The sequence below is a fragment of the Branchiostoma lanceolatum genome, chromosome 5, assembly GCF_035083965.1.
Source record: "Branchiostoma lanceolatum isolate klBraLanc5 chromosome 5, klBraLanc5.hap2, whole genome shotgun sequence".
In the NCBI taxonomy this organism is placed as follows: domain Eukaryota; kingdom Metazoa; phylum Chordata; class Leptocardii; order Amphioxiformes; family Branchiostomatidae; genus Branchiostoma; species Branchiostoma lanceolatum.
The window spans coordinates 13,775,398-13,797,149 of record NC_089726.1 but is presented as its reverse complement, the minus strand read 5'-3'; the positions used below and the strand labels follow the sequence as shown (position 1 = coordinate 13,797,149).

The 21,752-nt window shown below is 42.0% G+C and overlaps 3 protein-coding genes across 3 annotated transcripts; 2 read left to right on the top strand and 1 right to left on the bottom strand.

Moving 5' to 3' along the window:
• The first annotated feature begins 246 nt into the window (after nt 1–246).
• LOC136435308 (ankyrin repeat, SAM and basic leucine zipper domain-containing protein 1-like) lies at nt 247–4,505 on the top strand. Its single transcript, XM_066428677.1, has 8 exons — nt 247–389; nt 1,560–1,809; nt 1,956–2,078; nt 2,217–2,328; nt 2,844–2,955; nt 3,508–3,642; nt 3,910–4,148; nt 4,373–4,505. The coding sequence occupies exons 1-8, from the start codon at nt 297–299 to the stop codon at nt 4,488–4,490; spliced, it is 1,182 nt and encodes a 393-aa protein (XP_066284774.1). The 5' UTR covers nt 247–296; the 3' UTR covers nt 4,491–4,505.
• Nucleotides 4,506–4,776: 271 nt separating this feature from the next.
• Nucleotides 4,777–6,952, top strand: LOC136435304 (ankyrin repeat, SAM and basic leucine zipper domain-containing protein 1-like). Its single transcript, XM_066428662.1, has 6 exons — nt 4,777–4,895; nt 5,112–5,168; nt 5,353–5,468; nt 5,649–5,769; nt 6,008–6,112; nt 6,403–6,952. Exons 1-6 carry the CDS (start codon nt 4,806–4,808, stop codon nt 6,544–6,546), a joined length of 633 nt encoding a protein of 210 aa, XP_066284759.1. The 5' UTR covers nt 4,777–4,805; the 3' UTR covers nt 6,547–6,952.
• Nucleotides 6,953–7,568: 616 nt separating this feature from the next.
• Nucleotides 7,569–14,210, bottom strand: LOC136435303 (serine--tRNA ligase, cytoplasmic-like). Its single transcript, XM_066428661.1, has 11 exons — nt 13,967–14,210; nt 13,448–13,518; nt 12,592–12,672; nt 12,067–12,225; nt 11,745–11,888; nt 11,302–11,457; nt 10,799–11,020; nt 10,511–10,634; nt 10,094–10,251; nt 9,722–9,848; nt 7,569–9,410 (listed from the first exon to the last, which is right to left on the bottom strand). The coding sequence occupies exons 1-11, from the start codon at nt 14,100–14,102 to the stop codon at nt 9,241–9,243; spliced, it is 1,548 nt and encodes a 515-aa protein (XP_066284758.1). The 5' UTR covers nt 14,103–14,210; the 3' UTR covers nt 7,569–9,240.
• Between the last annotated feature and the right edge of the window lie 7,542 nt (nt 14,211–21,752).

Below are 21,752 nucleotides of genomic sequence, written 5' to 3'. Positions count from 1 at the left end.
ATTTCTGCCCGCCACAAGTCATGTATCAAAAGCGACGTCTGGCGTGCACTATCATAAACGCACTCCACTAATGTTTTCTATCTGAGACATTTTGTTACAATGTAGGTTTATCCATCGATCAAAAAACATTTCTGTATAACGCAAGAATTTTTACATACTGATTATATAATTTTGTCACGTTGTTGCCGTTTTCGCCGTCTGGAGAATATTATGTTATTCCAACGTCTCCTGATAGAGGGCGCTTTTGAACTGCAACACATCTCACTTCTTTCAGGAAACTTTCACAATTGCCAAGCATGGCGTCCTTCACTGCAAGACCAGCTGGGCTCGAGCTCGACTCAGATTCAGACGATGATTTCTTCTTCTCTTCCTGCAAAGAACAGCCACAGGTTTGCAACTACAATGGAAGCAACCTTACATGTTTTGGGCTCGTATAGCAATCTTAGATCGTGATGGAATGTGATGGAATGTTTGACAGTCATCTCTCTAGTTGCACGTTCTTCTTGCCAAAGATTGAACTAAGGCGCAGTTTACACTACGTTTTTCGCGTCAGCGGCGAAATTTCCCGCTGTCGGGAGGCCGCTGTCGCGACGTCTCTAGACACACCGCCCGGAAATCTGACAGACACCTGCGGTGCTTGCATTTCGCCATCTTGTAGAAAGTATCGGGCGTAAGCATAACAAAAGCAAGAAACAAAATTGTATGATTGTACAACGGTAGACGGCGTCTCCCCGCCCGTATTAAACTACAATGCAAAGCCTTGTTTATGTGTAGATATTCCATGCTCATCACTCGTAAATGTGGGGAGGGGGGCACAAGTACGATAAATATATCCGCGGGGAAATGAATGCACGGCACAAAAGTCGCCGCGGATCCCGCGAATCTCTCTCTCTCTATATATACCGGGGATCTAAGTAGACTTACAGTATGCTAATCAACGCGTGCTTTATGCTAATCGCCGAAACCCTGACTGCCGCTGACGCGAGCCCGACGTATTCTCTTTAGACGGAGTTTGAAGTTGACGGGGACTCCCGCTGTGCTGACGGGCGACGGCTTCGAAGCTGACGGGAGAAAATTTGTTGACAGCGGGACTACGTCGACGGGAATTGTCTTTACACGGGGTTCCCGCTGTCGCCAGTGGCGCTGACGCCAGTGGCGTTGACGGCAAAAGTATAATGTAAAGAGAGCCTTAGGATGATGGACAGTTTCGACGTTGCTTGTTGCCGATCCGAAGTCTCATTTATCTCTCTTTTTCGTAACATTACATCGCTAGAATCATCTCATTGCGAGACTTCGGGAAATATTTCATAAATAAATAAATAAATAAAATATCAATATATTGAACTGGGCTAGGCATTAGCTAATTGTTTCTTGAATCAAATATTTCACGTAAATCGATTTGATAATACAGCACAGCTGGTATTCTTGTAGGGGTTTTCCATGACTGTAACTAACTGGTTGAAGTTTAACTTTCACAACCAACTATCAAGGAGGTTTATAACCTTGCAACTACTGTATCAAGAACTGTGTACATCCTAAACTCTTCTTTATCCCTCCAGCTGTCTCCACCATCCAGTGGCCTGTCCATGAGCTGTGACAACAACTTCTCCCATGGCGACGGGAACCTCACATCGGGAACACCACCTGCCAAACCGGCACCCCAGACAGGCCGGTCTCCATTTACCAGACAGGACAAACCGGCGGCCCCTCGACCGCGGAACGAAGACGGCCATCCCATGTCCCCAGATGACCTGAAGGTGGCCGTGATGCGGGGCGACCTGAACCGTGTTAGGGAACTGGTTCAAGCTGGTCAGAACCTAAACTTGTTTTTTGTTTTCAAAAATAAGGACTAGGAAGTTTGCTCTATTATTGACCATGCTTTCTCTAACCTACGAATAATAAATAAGATTATTTAATACAAAAAGACCTGTGTTTGTTTCAACCTCCATCCCCAGGCCTGGACCCTGATGTAGTCTTATCATCCAAGTGGACGCCCCTGATGTACGCCGCCCAGGGCAGCCACAGGACCATCCTGGAGTTTCTACTGGAGAAGGGGGCAGATCCCAACTTCCATAAAGGTCGGGAAAAGTCTCAGAGCTAAACTTTTACATTCAACATCTAGACTAGCTTGATAGCTGCTCTGAACACATTTTGAAGGCTATGGTATTATGAAGGACACAGTAATATCCATCCCTCTCTGCCCCCCTCCCCTCCAGATCACTACAGTGTGCTGATGTGTGCCTGCACCAGTCAGCAGTCGGACCAGGACATGCTGCCCTGTATAGAACTGCTGCTGCAGAAGGATGTGAATGTCAACAGCCACGATAGGTCTGCATCACAGCTCACAACTTTCAAAAACTTTAGAAACTTTTTTATTAATTTAGAGCGAGCAACACTATCTGGTTTAGTACACTGCTATCTTCTTTGGACCATGAGGGCTATATATACCACAAACAACATACAGGGTCATTACTCTATTGTTGGTTTTAAACTTAAGATAAAAGCCAAGGACAATGTTTTGTGCTGATTGCTTGAGTCACATGCATAATGCTCTTCCATTCCTGTGATTTTTCTTGTTATAAAACTCACATATCTACTTTCTGTTTTACCTTTTGTTTCTGTTTTCACTGTTGTGTCCCAACTCAATATAACCTCAGGACTTCAAATCCTAGTAAGACCTGTTTCCTTGTCAGCATTTATTATCTAGTGTGGAAATTTACCTGCATTCCTTGCAACTTATTCCCTGCATTATCATAATCTGTTTTTGTGAGTCTTCACTTATTTGAAGACCTATAGACAATGTTCACCTCAGACCATGCCTCATGAGAAGTTTTTGTTTCCAGGTATCACATGACAGCAGTGATGTATGCAGCAAGAGAGGGGAAGGCAGGGGTGGTGCAGAGGCTCATGGGACAGGGGGCAGAGGTCAACAAGCAGGACTCCAGAGGATGGACCGTAACCAGACATTAATATTCTTTGTGTAGATGTGTGACATGATCTGAAACATGGTCTTAAGATCTAGTACTCAAAATTACCTGTGTACATGTACAATTTTGGCACACATAAGGCCACACCAATTTGATTTCTTAACAGAATTTTTGAAAAAATGCTAGATTGGAAAATCAACATGAAAACAGAATCTCAGAGGAAAGTTTGTACTGGTGCACACAGTTTCAGGGAGTGAACATGGTCAGGTGCAAGTTTTCCCCCCAGCTTTCCGTTTTAATGATGTCCTCGTGCTAAAATTTTTAAAAAAATCTGTTAACCAAGAAATTAAATTGGTGTGGCCTAAAGTAGCCTGATTTAGGTCTCAGAAGTTTGTACACACATCATTGTTTGAAAGCTGCAAGCATACTCACAACAAGCAAAGTAAGAACATGTAATCCAATGGAGATGAGAGGATGATGAGAGCGTTTAGGACCACCGAACTAGAGATAAAGTTGTTGCATCAGCTGCATCTAGAAAAAAATGAAAGTGAATGTTGAAACATCCTTTTTTTCTACTTAGGCACTGTGTTGGGCTTCTAGCAAGGGCCATAAGGCTGCAGTTCAGACGCTGTTGTCAGGGGGCGCTGATCCAGAGAAAGTCACCATTGATGGGACGAGACCCGTTGACCTCGCATCTGCGAGGGGGTATCAAGAGGTTAGCAATTCAAGACATCTCTAGCATTAGTGTGCAAGTTTGGCCTGAAAATGAACTTCTTAAGTAATTCAAGACATATGCACTGCAGTGCACAGTTTACATTTTCTGTGCATAAGTTGTTCCTATAGCAAAACTTCATTGTTAGGGTAATGTTTACAGGGTGGTTGATTAATGAAAACTTGGGCCAAGAATTTTATGTCTTTAAAACAGCAATACCGTAATGATTTAAACAGTCACATTCTATCATTTCTGTACCTGTTTGTCCAGATTGTCAACCTGTTAGTAGGTGTCAGCAGACCATCTGATCCAACAGGCTCTGTGCCTGTAGTGACTGGGTCTGAAGTGACTGAGCCTGTAGTAACTGGGCCTGTTGGACCCAGGCCTATAGATGCTGGGCCTTTAGCAGCCAGGCCTATAGATGCTGGGCCTGTTGCCTCTCGACCTCCAATAGCCTGGCCATCACCTACCAGAGAGACCAGTTCTATGGTGAATGGGGTTGGAAATGGGTGAGACTTCTTCTCTTTCTAGTGTTTCTTTGAAAAGAGTCTTTCTTGCAACATCAAAACGTCTCTAGTACAACAGCATTAACACTTAAGTTGTCCAGCTAAAGCTTGTTTGGGTGATTTTGTCAGCCTGCTTTTCCATATTTTTTCAGCCTTAGTCACATCTGTAGACTTGTCGTGCCATATATGACATTTCTATTCTATTGTTGCCATGGTGATTCCTGCAGGCCGTCAGGACCAGCCCTGATGTTGCAGCAGACTGACGAGGAGCTGTGTAGCCTGGTACAGCAGGCAGGGGACAGCACCACAAGGGACAGCACACGGTATGTACGGCACACGGCATAGCACAGTCTCAACTATGTACTGTCTGGGGCTTAAATCATAACTGTATTTTCACTGTCAGTTTATTTTTGTCTTGTGATCTGCTGAGCAATGTTTGAAAAAGTAATATGCAAATAAGAGTTTTGGAAAACACAACCATCTTTAGTACAAATGGGCCTTATGACTTCACTTTGTCTGAGTCTGTGTTTCACCAAATGTCTGCTTAGTTAGAGTTTATATGTGTGGGTATGTGATCATCATCATCATGAACATATCCATGTATCACGGGAAGTCTGACAAAAAAGGTTCTGCCTGTGTGCCATGACCTGAGAGTGATGTATGATATGTTCCAGGTCCTACGCTCGGTATGGAGATCTGGAGATGTTCCTGTATGGTCTACAGCTGGGACATCTGGTGCCTGTCTTCCAGGTAAGAAACACGTCGGCACAATCAGTATTTTTCTTGCTGTTTTTCCCTAAAGGAGGAGTATCAGATGTGACTATAAGTAAAGCTACACTTATAAAAATGTACTGTCAAAAATCATCAGTAAATGATCAAGTTTAATTAAGGTCAAGAGATAATTTATACATGTATAACATTCTACCACCACAGGGAATAAGTAGTGTATTTTGTGCATGTATGCAGGAGCATGCTGTAACATTTGCTGACCTTTTGAAGATCAAGGCTGAAGAACTAGACAAGGTATGGTTTGATGTGGTTTGGTCTGGTATTAGATTTGGTCACGGGTGTGGTGTGGTGTTATGTGGTATGGATGGATATTTTCAAGTATTCTATTACTGACATTTCCTTCAAAAGTATCTTTAAGTAAGATTATGTGTTAGATAACATGTTACAATAAACCCACACATCTCCCCATGTTGTGTAGATGGGTATCCGGCAGGTTGGTGTACAGAAGACGCTGCTCGCCGCCGTACGCGACGTTCACAAGAGGGACTGGGAGAAGAGCAGCCTGCCGCGCCCGCAGGGGAAGGCAGGTATCAGGTCAGTAAAGGTTTAAGTGGTAAAGTAATAAAATGTTGGAATATCATGTAAGGTACCCTAGATATCTTCAGACTTTGAAAGTGAGGTTTTAGAGAACTTCGTAGAGTGAAAAAGTCCACAAAAGCTGAAAAAAAAAGTTTAGATGTTGTGAATATTATCAACCATGATCCTCTACCACAGATGCGACGAGGCTGTCGTGATGCTGTCCAACATCACTCGGCACGTGAGCTACATCGCCAGCACCGTGGCGTACATCCACGAAGAACTGGACGACAAGCCACACATGATGGACCCGCGGGAGGTGGGCTTGTTGTCATTTTACTCTTATTAGATTCTTCATAGTTAACGTTATAGTTCTCCTGCATTGTGCTGTACTCTTCAGCTCAGTCCAACTGTCTGAATGTTAAAGTTAGACATTGATAACAAAGTTGATCCTTGCCATGACTATTACACTTTGTATGTTAAGGAGCGACATTGAATAGTTGCAAACAAAAGTTGTAGGTTGAATGGTCAGTCCTGTCAATACTTCCTGTTTCCAGAATGTGAACTCTGTTCAGTGCTTGAGTGAGCAGACTTCAGATGTGCTGGAGACTGTGCGAGGCTTACATCAGGAGCTGAGGGGGCTGAAAACTAGGCTAATACAGGTACAACTGTAGGGCAACATTTTTCGGAACACTTTGTAGACTGGGGGAAATAGTATATTAGATAGTACAGTCAAAGTGGTTGTTCTGGACAAATCTCTTAATGCTTGTGTCTATGGGGGAATAAATCGGGACCAAGTGAAAGTGGTCGTCTTGTGCCGATGGTTGTCTTGTGGAAGTTGTCGTTAGACCAAATTTTTAACTCTATATTAGACAGGCAGGTTACTAATTTCTCTAAACTCCTAAAATTATCTAAGACATAAAGATTCAACAAAGTTGTCTATAATTTTCAGATGACGAACTCGAGTGATGTAGTGCCAGCAGACTTGGTGTCGGACCCGTGCACAGATAACCAGGGGTCGGGCACAGTAAGACTGGTCCTCAGCCTGGCTGCTGCCGGGGCCTTGGTCGGACTGTACTGCAGGAAGTTCTGGTAGAAACATCAGGAACTTCACATCAAGAACGTCCAGCAAAGAGTCTACTTAACACATTTCTACCATCTAATATTTATTTATTTTTTGTTTGTTCATTATTAACCTGGAGGCATATTTCTCAGATACATTTTGAATACAGCTGTTCAATGTGCCAAACATGTACTAAGATTACCAAGATATCACTTTTCAACTCAGTGGATTTGTATACTTGACATTAATGTTGTCATGCTTGCGGAAATTGTTACGTTATATTTAACATTTGATACTGCTGTTGAATAAAGTAAAAAATGTCATACCATATCTGATCAACTCGTCCAGATTTTATGTATGATTGCATACTTTTTGGAAATATTGATGTTATTCTGTTGACAAGGTAGTTTCTTCAATAAAAGTGTCTTCCAGAGATGAAGATGTAACATATCATTTGTACTACAATACATGGAAATACACACGCATGTAAATGTATACATGTAGGTAGACAAGCAGGCAACATTGGAAAAAACTTGAAAGTCCAGAACTTATGAATGATATTACTATTATATATTGTTCTTCACATGCAACACATGGCTACTGTCAGGCATAAAATGATGAACACATTTTGGACATTTGAAGTAGGCTTGTGTAACTAAACCTCACAGCAAGAGGATTGTTCACTCACTCAGTTCCAGTATAGTAGTGATAGCACGAGTCAGCTGAGAAAAGTCCTTGGCAACTTCTGCTTGTCCTTCAAAATGTTTTCACAACCCCCATCAAATTCATTTAAAATTTCATACAGTTTAAAATTATTCTGCAGGTTTTGCAAAACAAAAATCTAACGAACATGCAACCATTCTCTTTTGGATTGAGCTGCTATTTCTGAAGGACATAAAGAATTGGTGTGTGCATCGACAACCACTGCTTCGAAATGGTGACTTCATTTGGTTACCAGCTGTTATTGGCTCATGCCATGTCCCTGAAAGCTTTATACATTTGGCCTTGCACCCATAGAGAACTTTAGGGGAATGACATGACAGTGACTCAGAGACTTGTAAGCCATCACCTGTTCCAGGGACATTAACTTTATTGCATTTTGCATACAGGAAACAGAGCATTTGCTTTTATGCCTATCCATATCTTACATGATAAGCCAGTGATATTATCTTTCCAATACATTAATATCTTCCAATACATGAATACCTTCCAATGTCACAACATCAACTATTTATTCAGTCTTGTTGGAAAACAGTTGGTCCCCTCATGATACATCTGTAATACCATTGACCAAATATGTATTTTACTCTCTTTTATATCTCATGTTCTACATGCATGCTAGGCTGGCACAGTAATACATTACACCTGTTTGAAAGTTATTCCCTTTGTTGGCAAATATTAGAACATTTTCATCTCTAATCATGCAAAATCTAACTAAACGTTGATCACAGTACACACCAGTCAAAATAAAATCTTATTTATACAGGTATGACCTGATATTTTTATGTGAAAGAGGACATCTGAAATGCAACTTGGACAAATAATTTCAGCTTTCGTGTGTAGAACTAAATACTAAATGAACAGTTCTCATGAATAGTAAATTGTTGAAAATTTTTGGTATAAAATTTTTGATGTGCACATATACTTTGCTGCCAGAGTCCTCTAGCTTGATGTGTTGTCACTGATCAGCTGACAGCTTTTTTGTAGCACACTAACAATTGATCAGTACCAATCTGCATTCAGACCTACTAGGGAACTGTTCTTTCATGTATTGATACATGTTCCCTCATCATTCTGGGAAGAAATATCTTAACTTGATGAAATCAAACTTAACCTGGCCCTCCCACTGACATGTTACATAGCCCAGAGACAGGAGATTGTGCCACAGGCCAGCAAACAGATATGTCTTTCAATGCACCAAATACAATTGTATTAAGTGGTACATACTGTTCATACTATTTCAGCTTTTCTCTAATATTTAACTTTCAGTTCAATACAAAGTGGATCATTATACTCTGGTAGCTGTGCCCAAAGCTTGTTTACTGACCTTTGTTTAGGCATTCTTAACAAGTTACAGACATGCATTTTAATCTTACACAATTTGTTACCTTTATCCATCCCCAGACGTCAGAACATTTTTATTTCCCAGAGAAGTATATGTAGTAGAATTTGGTAACAGTGATAGGCTTCACCCTATGTTCATCATGTAAAATGACAATAAATTACAATAATTGACATCCTGCTGAAAGTGCAACAAGTAAAAGGAACATAATGCTCAGAGGTTATTCAAGAAGAAAATATAATGAAAAGACTAGCATCTGTACTAATATCATCAACATGAATATCTTGTTAAGTACGATAAAGATGTGATAGCATTATGTTTCTGTTGTATTTACTCAAATCATCACTTCCAGAACCAACCTTCAATTCAGTTTTTGTCCAAATAGAGGTTATTCTAATGAAGATAACAGTAATGTCATGACAGCTTATGCACCATTATGGGAACAAATAACAGTAGCAAATAAAGGAGAACCTTCCCGTTACTTTAATAGTGGTTGACATATCATATGAAACCCACCAAACTTCCTCCACATTTTGAAAGACACCAAGTGATAATTAAATAGTACATTTATTCAAACACAGTTTGGTGCATATAAAGAAAAGGAAGACAGCATTGTTGAGTAATTCATTTATTCATACTAGCCTAGACTACAGGGTTACCTATTTCTAGTTTTCGTTCACGGCCATGTTTTGGACTTGTTCCGTGACCTTCTCCGCCTCTGTACCATCCTGAGTGGGTTTGACCTTCTCCTTCTTCTTCCCTTCTTTTTTCTTTTTCTTGGTGGCCTGTTCCTCTATCGGTGCTGGCTTCACAAACGGTATGAACTCAGTTGCACCTAAAATGAGAAAAGTTTGCCGTCAGTTCCAAAAGACATGTTAATGTCAATACGATAATACATGTATATTTTTGTAAATACAGTTGATACTTGTATGTGACCATTGTTAAAAATATACTGTATTGTTGTTTTTGGTGTGTGGGAGCAACTTGCAAAGGGGTTGATGCCCCCCCCCACCCCCCATCCATATTGTGGCCAGTTCTACAAAACATTTTTAAAAAAGATCTGCAATTTTCTGACCAACCACATCAAAATACTTCAAATGATTCATTGTCTCATTAGCTTTCCCGACATCTTTGTTTCGCTTTTACCTGGCATAAACTGCCTGAGTACCTCAGGGATGACGATACCCTCTTCAGTCTGGTGGTTCTCTAGGATGGCACAGATGACTCTGGTGGTGGCACACATGGTGGCGTTCAACATGTGCACAAACTCAGGCTGGAAACAGACAAAACACAGGTCATTATACTTGTCAACAACGATAGGTACATGTATAGATAAAACATAGCATAGTTTCCCTACTACTCTCTTGTATCTAACTTACTGCATTTAGCCCAAGTGGGGCAAAAATATGCAATAAACTTCATTACCATTAATATAACCTTAAAAAAACACCTCAGTTTGAGTTACTCTTTATGTTTGAAGATGTGTAAGTTCTTATGTCTAAGGAATCAATGTCCAACCTTTTCGTTCATCTTCTTGGTCTGTCCGTACCGCACCAGTAGTCGCCGCGCCTGGTAGTCCAGACAGTTGGAACACGACACCAGCTCGCGGAACGCACCCGACCCAGGGAACCAAGCCTCCAGGTCATACTTCATGGCGGCTGCGTTGTTCAATGCTCCTAAATGAGTCAGCAAAACCACATGGAAATGTCTTAACCATTCAAGCATTCAGGACAATCAAAAGTACAACATGCTAAAACAGAATGAATAGACATAGAATTAGAAGAATTAAATATCTATATGTTGCTACCAGTAAAGTAATGTGTCCTTAGAATTCAAAATCAATGATTCTTTGGACTATAACATCCCAGAGTGTCCAATACGCAAACTACATGGGTCAGGTACTGAGAGCAGTGTTTTCTTGCTTCAAAAACGTACCTGACACAATGTTGACAATGCGGTAAGGAATGCCCAGATTCTTGTAGAACTCTTCAGCATTGCCAATCATCTCATGAAACAGACCCCAGGAGTCATCTGGCTTTGAGAGCACAAACTGTTCGACCTAGCAAGGAAAACAGTGTGTTCAGTATCCTTCAAGTTTAAAGGAAACAAACACAATACATTCAGAACTCAATTTTCTTCAGTTTACAATGGCACCATTACAAATCAAACATACTAACATACTTTCAGGCATGTGTATGTTGAAAAGTGATCTTTAGATTGTACCTTTTCGAACTGGTGCACCCTGAAGATCCCTCTCGTGTCACGCCCGTGTGATCCGACCTCCTGTCGGAAACACGTTGACATCCCAGCGTACTTGATTGGTAGGTCTTCGGGCTTCATCCACTCATCGCGATGAAACGCTGCAATTGGCTGTTCCGATGTGGCAATGAGGTACTTGACATCCTCCGTTTGGTCGTCTCCTTTTTCGCTACCCTTTCCTATAACCTGTTGTAGCAAAGACCATATTGCATGAGACACGGAGTGGTTGCCTAATCCACAGAGAGAAGCACATTTTAGAGCTAAATTCTGTACTGTAACGGTATTGTTTCTTGGGGAAGTATTCCATCTTTTAGGACAGGTTTCAAAGGGTTGCGACAGACAAATCAATGTCAAGATAAGCATAGTGTGACCTCATATTAACGTAATGGTTAAGGTGCCTGGCCAAGAAACATTCAACCATGATCTCTCAATAGTTATGGTAAGCCTTCATGTTAAAATGTCCGTACCTTGTACAACTCATCATCAAACTGGCTGAGCTGTGCGACCTCTGACATGACATCCTTCTTCATGAAGAAGGGCGTGTACAGGGCCGTGTAACCCTTCTCATACAGGATCCGCATGGCATACTGGATCAGGGCATGCTCCAGGAACACAGCTATTCCCTGCAATGGAACAATGACTATTGAAGGAAACTCACTGATACAATGCCTGTTAGGTGGGTACTAAAAACAGGATGGTCGAAGTCTTAACTGTGAACCATACCTGTCCAACTGTCATGTGTGTTTAAACTTGATACCAGCTACAGAGCACTTTTAAATGTTGAAAACCATATATCCAAACTTAACGTTTGCCTTAATTTTGTGCTTTTCATAAACACTACAATTCTAAAGTACTATTGGGCCAACAGAAACAAGTTGTCCTGTAGTAGCGAGAAGTGAGCACTGCCTACCTTCATGTAATAGCCCCTGCTGCCAGCAGTGACCGCGCCCCTCTCTCCATCATACCCATCAATCATGGTGATCAGGTCAACATGGGAGTACTTTTTCCTCACAGTACAGTCCCCATACGTCCTTTCTGTTCTGTTATCCTCATCCTAAATAATGTACACATTCAAAATCACAACTTCAACTGCAAGCAAGACACAGGACATACGTTTGCAGATTTGGAGTCTGTAGTACATCATCATAATGTAATACTAGTATCATCACCAACACTCATCTCGTTATCACAGATGTACAAAATGTAATTCTAAGCTACATGTATGAACCCACCTCATCATTACTAATGGGAACATCGGCGTGAAGAATGTTTCCGATCTCCTTCAGGTTTTCCTGCCGGTTTTTCTCCACCTCCGCCCGTCCTGCAGTGTTCTGCAGGATGGACTTGTCGATGATGGTCCGGATCTGCTTTATCTGGTTCACAGACATTGCCTGAAAAATAAAGAAAAGCCTTCGAAACTCTTTTCAGAAGTTTTCCCTTTTAGAGTGTTAAAAGGCACAACAGCACTGCCCCATTTTTAAAGACTTGCTGAGTGATTGAACAAGCTAAGGATGCATTCGTGCAGGAATTGTACAAGAGCAACTAAGGCCACACCAATTTAATTTCTTGGTTAACGGATTTTTATTTTCCCAAAAAAAAGAATTTTAGAAAAAAAAATCATAAAAACAGAGGGCTGGGCCAGCCTTCTGTTTTCATGATTTTTTTTTTCTAAATTTTTTTTTTTTTTTTTGGAAAATAAAAATCCGTTAACCAAGAAATTAAATTGGTGTGGCCTAAGTACATGTATGGTTTGTTACCTGTAAGGCTTCTGGAGTCAGCTTTTCCAGTTCATCCTCTGTAAGAGGAGAGTCACTCTCCTCACCAACTGGTTCCTTTTTCTACAGGTGTAAAGAAAAACCAAGATTGTTCAGATAAAATTTGGAAACAACAAATCTTCTGGTATTACCAATCATAGTGAACTACCATACAACAGGGACAATAATCAACACCCAGACCCAGTTTGTCACAGGACATATATTTGAGTTTTATGGTGGCACACTTTGACACACTTTATAGAGGCACACACATATGGATAGTTGGATACACTTAAGCTTGTCTTGGGAGATGCGTTTTGCTTAGGGAAAGCTTCAGCAAATTGCTTGACATTTGAAAATTGCAAATATGCATTTCACGGCATTGCTTTGCCGGAAAACTGGTTGAACAGCACCACTACTAAGTGCTAGCCAATATAATGATTTTATTGCATATGCAAGCGAGCACTAATTACATATATTCAGCACTGGTTTGCTAGCCTTGGGCTCTGTATATGTGCATACTGGCAATCATAATAGGTACTTTATCATAGACGCTTTATTTAGCATACTGTATGATCCATACATAAATCATGTGGTCTTATTACTGACCATTTTATGATTTTATGACATAGTCAACTCTGGTTTAACAGCAATAACGTATACAGTCCATGTTTCTTAAAATGCTATTACAATTTTTCTACTAAAAACGCAGGGACCATTCTATTCCATAAAAAAGTTAGACAGCTAGAATATATATGTCTAAGACAAGTGTTTCCTGTCATATTATTTTACACCTTAATATCGTGCATATCATTGGTGTTGCCTGTACATATGGTATAGGTTAGAATAATGGACCCACCTTCATCTTCTCCCCTATAGTCTTGCTGCACAGGTTCTTCAGTCTGTTCAGTGTGTCTGCCTGGTACCGCACTTTGTATTTAGGGTGATAGAAAATATAGTCAAGCCTACATAATATGTTAGATAGAACAATAAATTTAACAAAGATAATCATTTGATTGGTTGGACTAATCAACAGAGTCAAAAACTTAGCTTTTCAAAATATAGCTTGTTTTAGAATATTCATTAAGGATAAATCTTAAGATATTTGACATTAGCGAAATATGCGGCAATGAATAATGTATTCTACCTATCACAATTGGCAGTGTCTATGTGTTGCATCATCTTTGCTTAGCGGAACACGGTTTACGTTTCTAATACTCGTTCAAGTAACAGCGCAGCCTTGACCTAACATGTGCACATATCTATGTACCTGGTGATATTCTAAATACCAAGAGAAAAGTTTTAGTGTTTGGAAAGAAACCAAAAGCGAACTGAGAAATGGTAGGCGTGTAGGGGGTGGGAGGGGGGCGCAACTCACATTTTCTCCACTGCTCGTCGGCTTGGACCACGTTGTCAACTAACGTCACATCCTTGTACCGCTTGGACTGATTCTCGCGGATCTTGTTGGGATCTCCTCCCCGATCCACACGGAACAGATCCAGATCCAGAACCATTGTGCTGACGGCGGTTGTTGCAGAGAAATGAGCAAAATGTGCTTTTCTCTGTGGATTAGGCAACCACTTCGTGTCTCATGCAATATGGGATGGCAGCAAAACGCAAAAAAATTAACAGCGGAACATAGACAGATTGAGAGCTCACATTGGTAGCAATCATACATCTAGGGAATAAATAATAACATATGGACTATTTATGCCCAAAGGTGAAATTATTACAAACGTAAGGGGTTGATTCTTTCTTTTCATTTTTTTCCATACAAAATTTGTAGCTTAGATGCGTTGAATCCGGGTCAGAGGTTAAACGCGGAGCAGCGAACAAGTTGACCAGAAGTTTCAGCTCATGACTATGACATGGCCAAGAATGTGGTCGTGTGGCCGCTCTTCGGCACATGAACTCTCTACAATTTGCCTGGTACCATTTACCTTACCTTAGATTCCGATGATATGACCCGGGAAAAAGTTTGTCAACATGGCACCTGTCACAGGAACTTGTCAGCGACCTCTGGCGTCAGCGGTTAGTATGTACAGGCCACCTGTACGAATTCGGTTGGTTGGTTGGTTGGTTGGTTGGTTGGTTGGTTGGTTGGTTGGTTGGTTGGTTGGTTGGTTGGTTGGTTGGTTGGTTGGTTGGTTGGTTGGTTGGCTGGCTGATTGGTTGGTTGGTTGGTTGGTTGGTTGGTTGGTTGGCTGGCTGGCTGGCTGGCTGGCTGGCTGGCTGGCTGGCTGGCTGGCTGGCTGGTTGGCTGGCTGGCTGGCTGGCTGGCTGGCTGGCTGGCTGGCTGGCTGGCTGGCTGGCTGGCTGGCTGGCTGGCTGGCTGGCTGGCTGGCTGGCTGGCTGGCTGGCTGGCTGGCTGGCTGGCTGGCTGGTTGGCTGGTTGGCTGGTTGGCTGGTTGGCTGGCTGGTTGGTTGGTTGGTTGGTTGGTTGGTTGGTTGGTTGGTTGGTTGGTTGGTTGGTTGGTTGGAACAGGTTAGCTACAGAGTAACGTTAACTTTATTTATGACATTTTTATTTTTTTGGACGACTAGATCTCACAATTTGGCAATTTCTTTAGAAACTTATATGGTTGGTAGGTCACCAAGAAGTGTAGTGACACAATAAAAGTAAATAAATCAATGAACGTCAAGTTCAGAAACATGGATAGATATCAACTTTACTACAAATGCATATGCAAAAATTGTAATTACCATATGGAAACCACCACTTGAACATTGCGACAATGTATGCACACGCTGTTTTATCTAGACTTTTGTGCACTGAAATTACACAAAGCACTCAAGAAGTACTAGAACTCGTGTCGGTATGAGTGCTCGACGCAAGACGGACATTTTGACAGATGAAATTTGGATGTCCGTGGAAAGACCAGGGAAGCGGGAATCATACGGTCAGTGGCCGTGTTTGGAAGGTCACATTCTTACGGCTTGTCTCCGCCAGGGGTTAAACCAACACTTGTCATCAAAATACCACGGACCTGACGCTTCCGCCCCAATGACAATCCCCGGTATTTTAATGGTCGCGGGGCTTGCTTCCACCACAATACCGAGAACTGACCTCGAGAGAGGACTGCATTCCTTCCGACGGGCAGGTTGGTAAGCGTCCGTTACCGGGAAACAAAAGACCCCGTCATGCTGTTGGTTCTCTGAGTCACCATCAGTCATAACAACGAATGATATTGTCAGCAAGTCAAATATATTAGTTAGCAGGGTAGCCTCTGTTAACCTCTTGAACGATAGGGTCTGGAGCTAACCAGAAATAGGGCGCCCAGAAAACTCCTCTCTCTACTTCTTCTATCGTCTTACTAGTATGTCGTTTAAACAAATGTCTGCAAGTGTGCAAAGGTACACTGTGGTATATGGTAACGCGCTTTCAAGTACCGTGTTTGATGGTAATCATATACAAGTTTCCGCTTAAGACAAGACCACACGGCGTCATGTAGGTAAAGTAAGACTTCCCCCCTCTTATTGTTAGTAAATATTACACTACTTTTGAGGAAGACAAGACCGGTGTGTGGAATTTCATCTATTAAACGGTTGTCCGCGAAACAAGGTTGATTCGGAGGCGTTGCCCTATCCCGATCCTTATCCTGTAGGAAAAAAGACTGTGTGCACAGTTCGGTTTGTCTTGTGATTGCCAGCACGTGTGTCCACTTGCAAACTTTTCCATTTCTTCCACACCGACTTCTAACAATTATTATTGTACATGTACGGACCGCGTTACCGAGACAGTCGTAGATATATGTTACGGTGTAAATGAGAAGAATGTGAACTCATCCTGTCGTGTTAACGTTCCCTGCAGTGGCTGCATCTGTGGTATTCTCACACACGTGCGGTCGGTATGTGGCGTGATTCCCTCCTCCCCAACCCATTTTTCCTTTAAGACGACCCACCGCCAGTCATGCCAGACCTCAGGCACACAGCTTACTTTAAGATTAAGTGATGCACCTTACTTCAGTTGAGCATGTCTGTGTGTACTTTTAAATCAGCCGCGCGAAACGCCATGTTTACATCATATCCTGAAAAACAAGTTTAAATCTGGTATGATTCAGAGTGACTTGTGTCACATCCTGTGGAATGTTTGCTACACCCCCAAAGATTAACCTTTACCAGGTATTCTCTGTAAAATACGGGCTTATCGACTGGGCCTATTTAACCCTTGACCCATAGCCACCTGTTCTCAGGTTTACACGGTGAGTTCGAACTCTGAATATGAAAACCGAGATTGCTTCATGTGCATGTACGTCTTTACATACGCTTACAGACAAACAATATACCTTGATACATTTGGTGTGATAAATGAAAAACAAAGACCAACAGTTGCTGTTTGCAAGACATGAAAAAGTCTTGAAACCCTTTCAGGTGTTCTTTAAAGTTAAGAAGTTCCCCACCGGAAGCTGCGTGGGCTCGAGCTCACTTCCGTCAACATTATACTTAGGTTCGGGGTCTTTGCCCTCAGTCCAAAATGTACACGACTCTTTCTGGGAACGAGTGCATGTTTTGGAGGCGCCAACGTTTGTTTGTTCAAGAAGTTCAAATTTACTTGCTCCCCTCAATGACGTAATGATTGAGACATATTAGCAGTTGCTTTTACTTTGCGAAGGCGTAATTTTTCTCGTTTTGTTTTTCTGACTTACTCAGTGACGTCAATATTGCGAATTGTGTCAGTCTTTCGCTTACGTCCGCATACCGTGATGAAACGTTTTACAACACAAAGTAAGAAAATGACAAAGTCGGAGAGAGCGTTGTTTGCGCTCTTTGCAGAATAAGAATTTCTGGTTCCCTGTGAATGTGTCTTCCTAGTTGAGTTGTTATAGATCAGAAGTACAAGTGCATCGTTAGTAAACTAATAGTATTTTTCAAAGTGTTTACTTGAATGCTGCAGATTGGACACCCCGAATTCCATTCCTCTTACTTCACGAAGAGAGTAGGGACAGAGGACGGCTGTAACTGGCATCAATTATATATAGACATCTGTCAACAGCGCCGTTCACTCTTAGTTACATTAGCCACAGATTTCCGCCACCAAAGAATGCCTAACCGAATACCTGTATGCCAAAAGTATGACCGCAAAGCCAGAACCCCATTGATAGCCTTTGACCTAGTTCGCCGGCAATGTCCGGCATTTGAACTCGGTAAACACTGTCGGACGACTGTTGGACAGGTGACGTCACAGGACCGTTAGACAGCGCGGCCGCCATGTTTGTTTTGTTCAAGTTCGCATGACTTTGTCGGAGGTAGTTGCGTTACAATTATCTACAGAAGCCGTTGCTACGGGTCAAAGTAAATTTGTTTTACGACATGATTAGACGATAAGAAAGGTCCACCCAGTGGTAATTTCTGGCATTCCCGAGTGCATGTGTCACAAGTTAACGTATAACGTTATCAACACAAAGCGATATAATGCAAAAGAAATTCAGCCGCGATTCGTATGGCAGTGGTTGATATTTTTTATTTCATAAGTTGTACATTCACAACAACCATGTATTAATTTTTTTCGTGCTCAATTTCTTCATTTCACCTCCACGTCCAAATATTTCAGTATTTTTTTATTCATGGTCAGTGTTAACAATATACGTGTAACGTTGGCGTAAAGTTCACACTGGCAAAAGTCCACTGTTCTAACTCATTTCTCCAGCAAATTAGAACGAGTTTCTAGCCCGACGAAAGCACCTGTATGAAACCTCTCTTATTGTCTAACGCACAGTCAAATATACCAGGTACACGGGTGTTCATTGTGCATCAGACTGTTCCTCAAACCATAGGTCATGCCGCTTAACTACGGTCGATTACCCAAGGTGTTTGGGAAGTACAGGTAACAATGCCACAACTTTCGTCACAACATCCAATCACCGTCAGCTTTTCTTTTCTTCACTCAATCTTTAAGACGCAAACCTTCTTGGAATGCAAAGTATCCCTGTGCCATTCCAGGTTCGGAGCGGTGTTTACAAAGTTGATAACAATTGCCCCTTTCTTCCCGACCTAAGCCCGCGTGAGAGGGTAAGGTACACTCCTGTTACTTATACCACGTGCCCCACATACCTTTGTCTTTACTCAGCATGTGGATTCCCTGCTACCTGCAAATATTTTGCGTTCTACCAAGCTACCGTCAGCGTTGTTTACTCGTCTTAACAGGTGTATATAAATAATTGTAAGCCCCGGCTTCTGTTCAGAAGTACGACAGGTGTCCGCTGGCGGGCCACGGGCACGACACCTCCGCACTCAAGACCTTCCTGTGTCCTTCTCAAGACATTATTTTTACACCAGGTTTTCCCTGTGTGTCTGTCTGTCTGTCAGTCTTGACATTTATCACCCCTGAGGGGTATATGTATCAGCGGAAGTCGGCCGGACACGAGCGGGACTCAGTGCCGGGAGGGAGACCGACGAAACCGCAGAACTTTCCCCAACCTCGTGCCGTGGGGCGATCAGCAGCTTTGACCGGGTAAGGATTTCTTGGTTCTACCTCTTTTGTGTATGAACATTTCGTACACTGACCTACACGTGGGGATCTTTGAGACTATACATATCAGTAACTCGAAATTAAGTGTTGATTTGTAGGGAAATATGTTGGTGTAAATACAGATATAAAGACACGGCCTTATTCTTTTTTAGGAAAGAATCGGGAAAAACTCTCTTACCGGCACGAAATTTCAATCGACAACGATTTTTGAAAACTCGAAGAGTCGGTGAGCAAAACGCCTTTTGATTTTCCAGCTGATGAATCCAACCTTATATTATTTGCTTTTCGTCTGTCCCTTTACTATGGGCGTATGTAGTTTCATAGGTTGCATGTTGGTCGTACGTTTGAATCTAACAGGTGGTACAACATACCGGAAAGTGTGTGCTTGCCGGCCCATTGTTTTCTGTTTTTCGCTACAAGTTGTTGACCTTATGTAGCTTCAACCTTATCCTCGGGAGACTTGTGTCCGCTCCAATAACTGTGACAGGGAGGGTAGACGCTTAAAAACTGAGACAAAAAATAAGGTTAAAGTGTTCTAGATTTCGTAGAATTAAGGGTTGACATGGTAACTTTAGTTGGGTGTGTGATATCAAAGACAAAGTCACAACTTATTACTCTCCAAGCAGAGCATGGGTTTCGGCTGGTTTTTGGCGTGTTGGCGATACAAAAAAAAAAAGATGACTAAGTAGAAATCCCGACAAAAACGCCTAAAAACACATCAAAATCCAGCCGAAACCCATGCTCTGCTTGGAGAGTAATAATTTATAGCCTTGTCCTAAAATTACAGCCTTAATTTGCCAGAGTTTGCTGTATAGATATAATTTACACTTACTACCGTTCTGCATTCTTTTTAGGAATTCCCATTATCACAAAGTGTAGATAAGGGCCCATGCAAATACAAATGTATACTCATTGACATTCTATTGGTAAAAGGAGGGAGGTGAAATTGCCGGCAGTAATTTGCGTGACTCCATTGCGCTTTGTTCGATGTTAGGTGACCAAACAAGAACTAATCATTTAGCGCTACTTCAGCACTTGTCAGTTATGACACACAATAGAACCTGTCAAACACCAGTACTTGGCCATTACGATGGCAAATATCTAAACACCGAAAGGCTTCCCTTTTTCAACGCGGACTCTTAAAATAGCTTTAAGAGAGTAATCTGTAACCTTGGAAATGGAATGTCAGTTATGACATACAATAGCTCCTTTTAGACACTAGTACATGTGAACCTAACAATCATGGTAGCAAATATTTAAACACCCAAATTCTTCCCTTTTTTAATCTGGACTCCTAAAATAGCTTGGAGGGGATAATCTGTTACCTTGGCGATGGAATGCAGGTATTATACATCAGTGTTACGCATGCAGAAGTTGGTCACAGGCCTTCCTCTTTTTCCTGGGCAGAGTTTTATGCTGTTAGCTCTATCATGGTTTCTCGTTTAACACATTGGCTGACTGGCTTGTTTCCTTTGTTAGTCGGTTAGTTGTTTGGATGGTTGGGTACCTTTTCAAAAGTCTTCGTGTGCATATGTATATACACATTTTTATCAAAAACAAAACAATTTTGAAATAACGTCGCAAACGTACGTTGTATGTACGAACTACGAAAGTTGAAATCAATGTGCAAAATTACCAGCAAAAGACATTGGATTCGCATTGGAATTTTCTAACATAAACAAAATCTACGTTTAAGACAAATGATGTCCTCGGACATTTCACAGAAAAGGAAAGGAAAGGGCTTTGGGTATCCTCAGTATGTATAGCGCGCTTCTTCACACAATACCTTAAGGATGTTGGTACATTCCTGAGTCCTGACAGACAGTGACATGTTGTGTCTCCTCTGGGCTGAGGCATGTACCTCCCCAGTCCCCCCACCAAGGCGACGATGTCCGGTCAAGTGTCCAGCGCGTTTGTGGCATGTCAGTAACGCGCTGTGATTGTCCCGGCGGTGTGAGAGTGGTACTTCCCGTCTGCTCTTGCCCAGGTGAGGAGAGGGGCTTAAGTGACCGTAGTATTTGAGGTATTTCAAAAATGGAGAAAATTGTTGGACTTGGCAAGGACGTCCTTGGATGGGGCGTCCTGAGACCACCCTGGTAAACAGTGGGTTCTACAATATTGTAGCGTTTTAGCAGTGAAAGTTGAATGCATTGTATCGTATTGCAGTATGTTACATCTCGCTAGGTGGCAGACATCGTCCTAGACCAGAGTCCATATTGGGGGCCGGGGATAGTCCCCCCTGCAATGATTGTGTTTTTGACTACATGTGACAGCCTTGGCCTCCCTACAGTTTACTATCAAACTGCGTGAATCACTAGAGGTCTTGATGATGTCTCTGTACAAAACAACCACCCTGACTTGTTCAGGGTCAAAAAAAACAACTTCCTCTTCCCGGTGTTCTCTTTTTACTTACGGGATATCATTGTCCTCTCAGTATTGTAATGACCCTGACCGTCCATCACGGTGGTCTAATCACCGTTTCTCCTTTTCATTAACCGTTCATTGCCACACGGCTTGTCTTGTAGACAGCCTGTTTGTAGAAGCCATGCAGAACAGAAAATTATTGAAATTCCCATGAACTGTTCATGAAGAAGACGTTGTCAACAAAAGTAGACGTCAGAAAGAGATTTATGTTCCCGTCCAGAATTTTGTTGGAACGCGGGATTTCAACACATGGTCTGTAGTGCGATGATTG

Excerpts from the sequence above, each read along its gene's own strand:
- LOC136435303 (XM_066428661.1), bottom strand. The coding sequence starts at position 14,102 with ATGGTTCTGGATCTGGATCTGTTCCGTGTGGATCGGGGAGGAGATCCC. Across the intron at positions 10,635-10,798 it reads GGGTGCACCAGTTCGAAAAG|GTCGAACAGTTTGTGCTCTC; the intron begins GTACAATCTAAA and ends TTTCCTTGCTAG. Across the intron at positions 10,252-10,510 it reads CATTGTCAACATTGTGTCAG|GAGCATTGAACAACGCAGCC; the intron begins GTACGTTTTTGA and ends TGACTCATTTAG.
- LOC136435308 (XM_066428677.1), top strand. The coding sequence starts at position 297 with ATGGCGTCCTTCACTGCAAGACCAGCTGGGCTCGAGCTCGACTCAGAT. Across the intron at positions 390-1,559 it reads CCTGCAAAGAACAGCCACAG|CTGTCTCCACCATCCAGTGG; the intron begins GTTTGCAACTAC and ends TTATCCCTCCAG. Across the intron at positions 2,329-2,843 it reads AATGTCAACAGCCACGATAG|GTATCACATGACAGCAGTGA; the intron begins GTCTGCATCACA and ends TTTTGTTTCCAG.
- LOC136435304 (XM_066428662.1), top strand. The coding sequence starts at position 4,806 with ATGATATGTTCCAGGTCCTACGCTCGGTATGGAGATCTGGAGATGTTC. Across the intron at positions 4,896-5,111 it reads ATCTGGTGCCTGTCTTCCAG|GAGCATGCTGTAACATTTGC; the intron begins GTAAGAAACACG and ends GCATGTATGCAG. Across the intron at positions 6,113-6,402 it reads TGAAAACTAGGCTAATACAG|ATGACGAACTCGAGTGATGT; the intron begins GTACAACTGTAG and ends TATAATTTTCAG.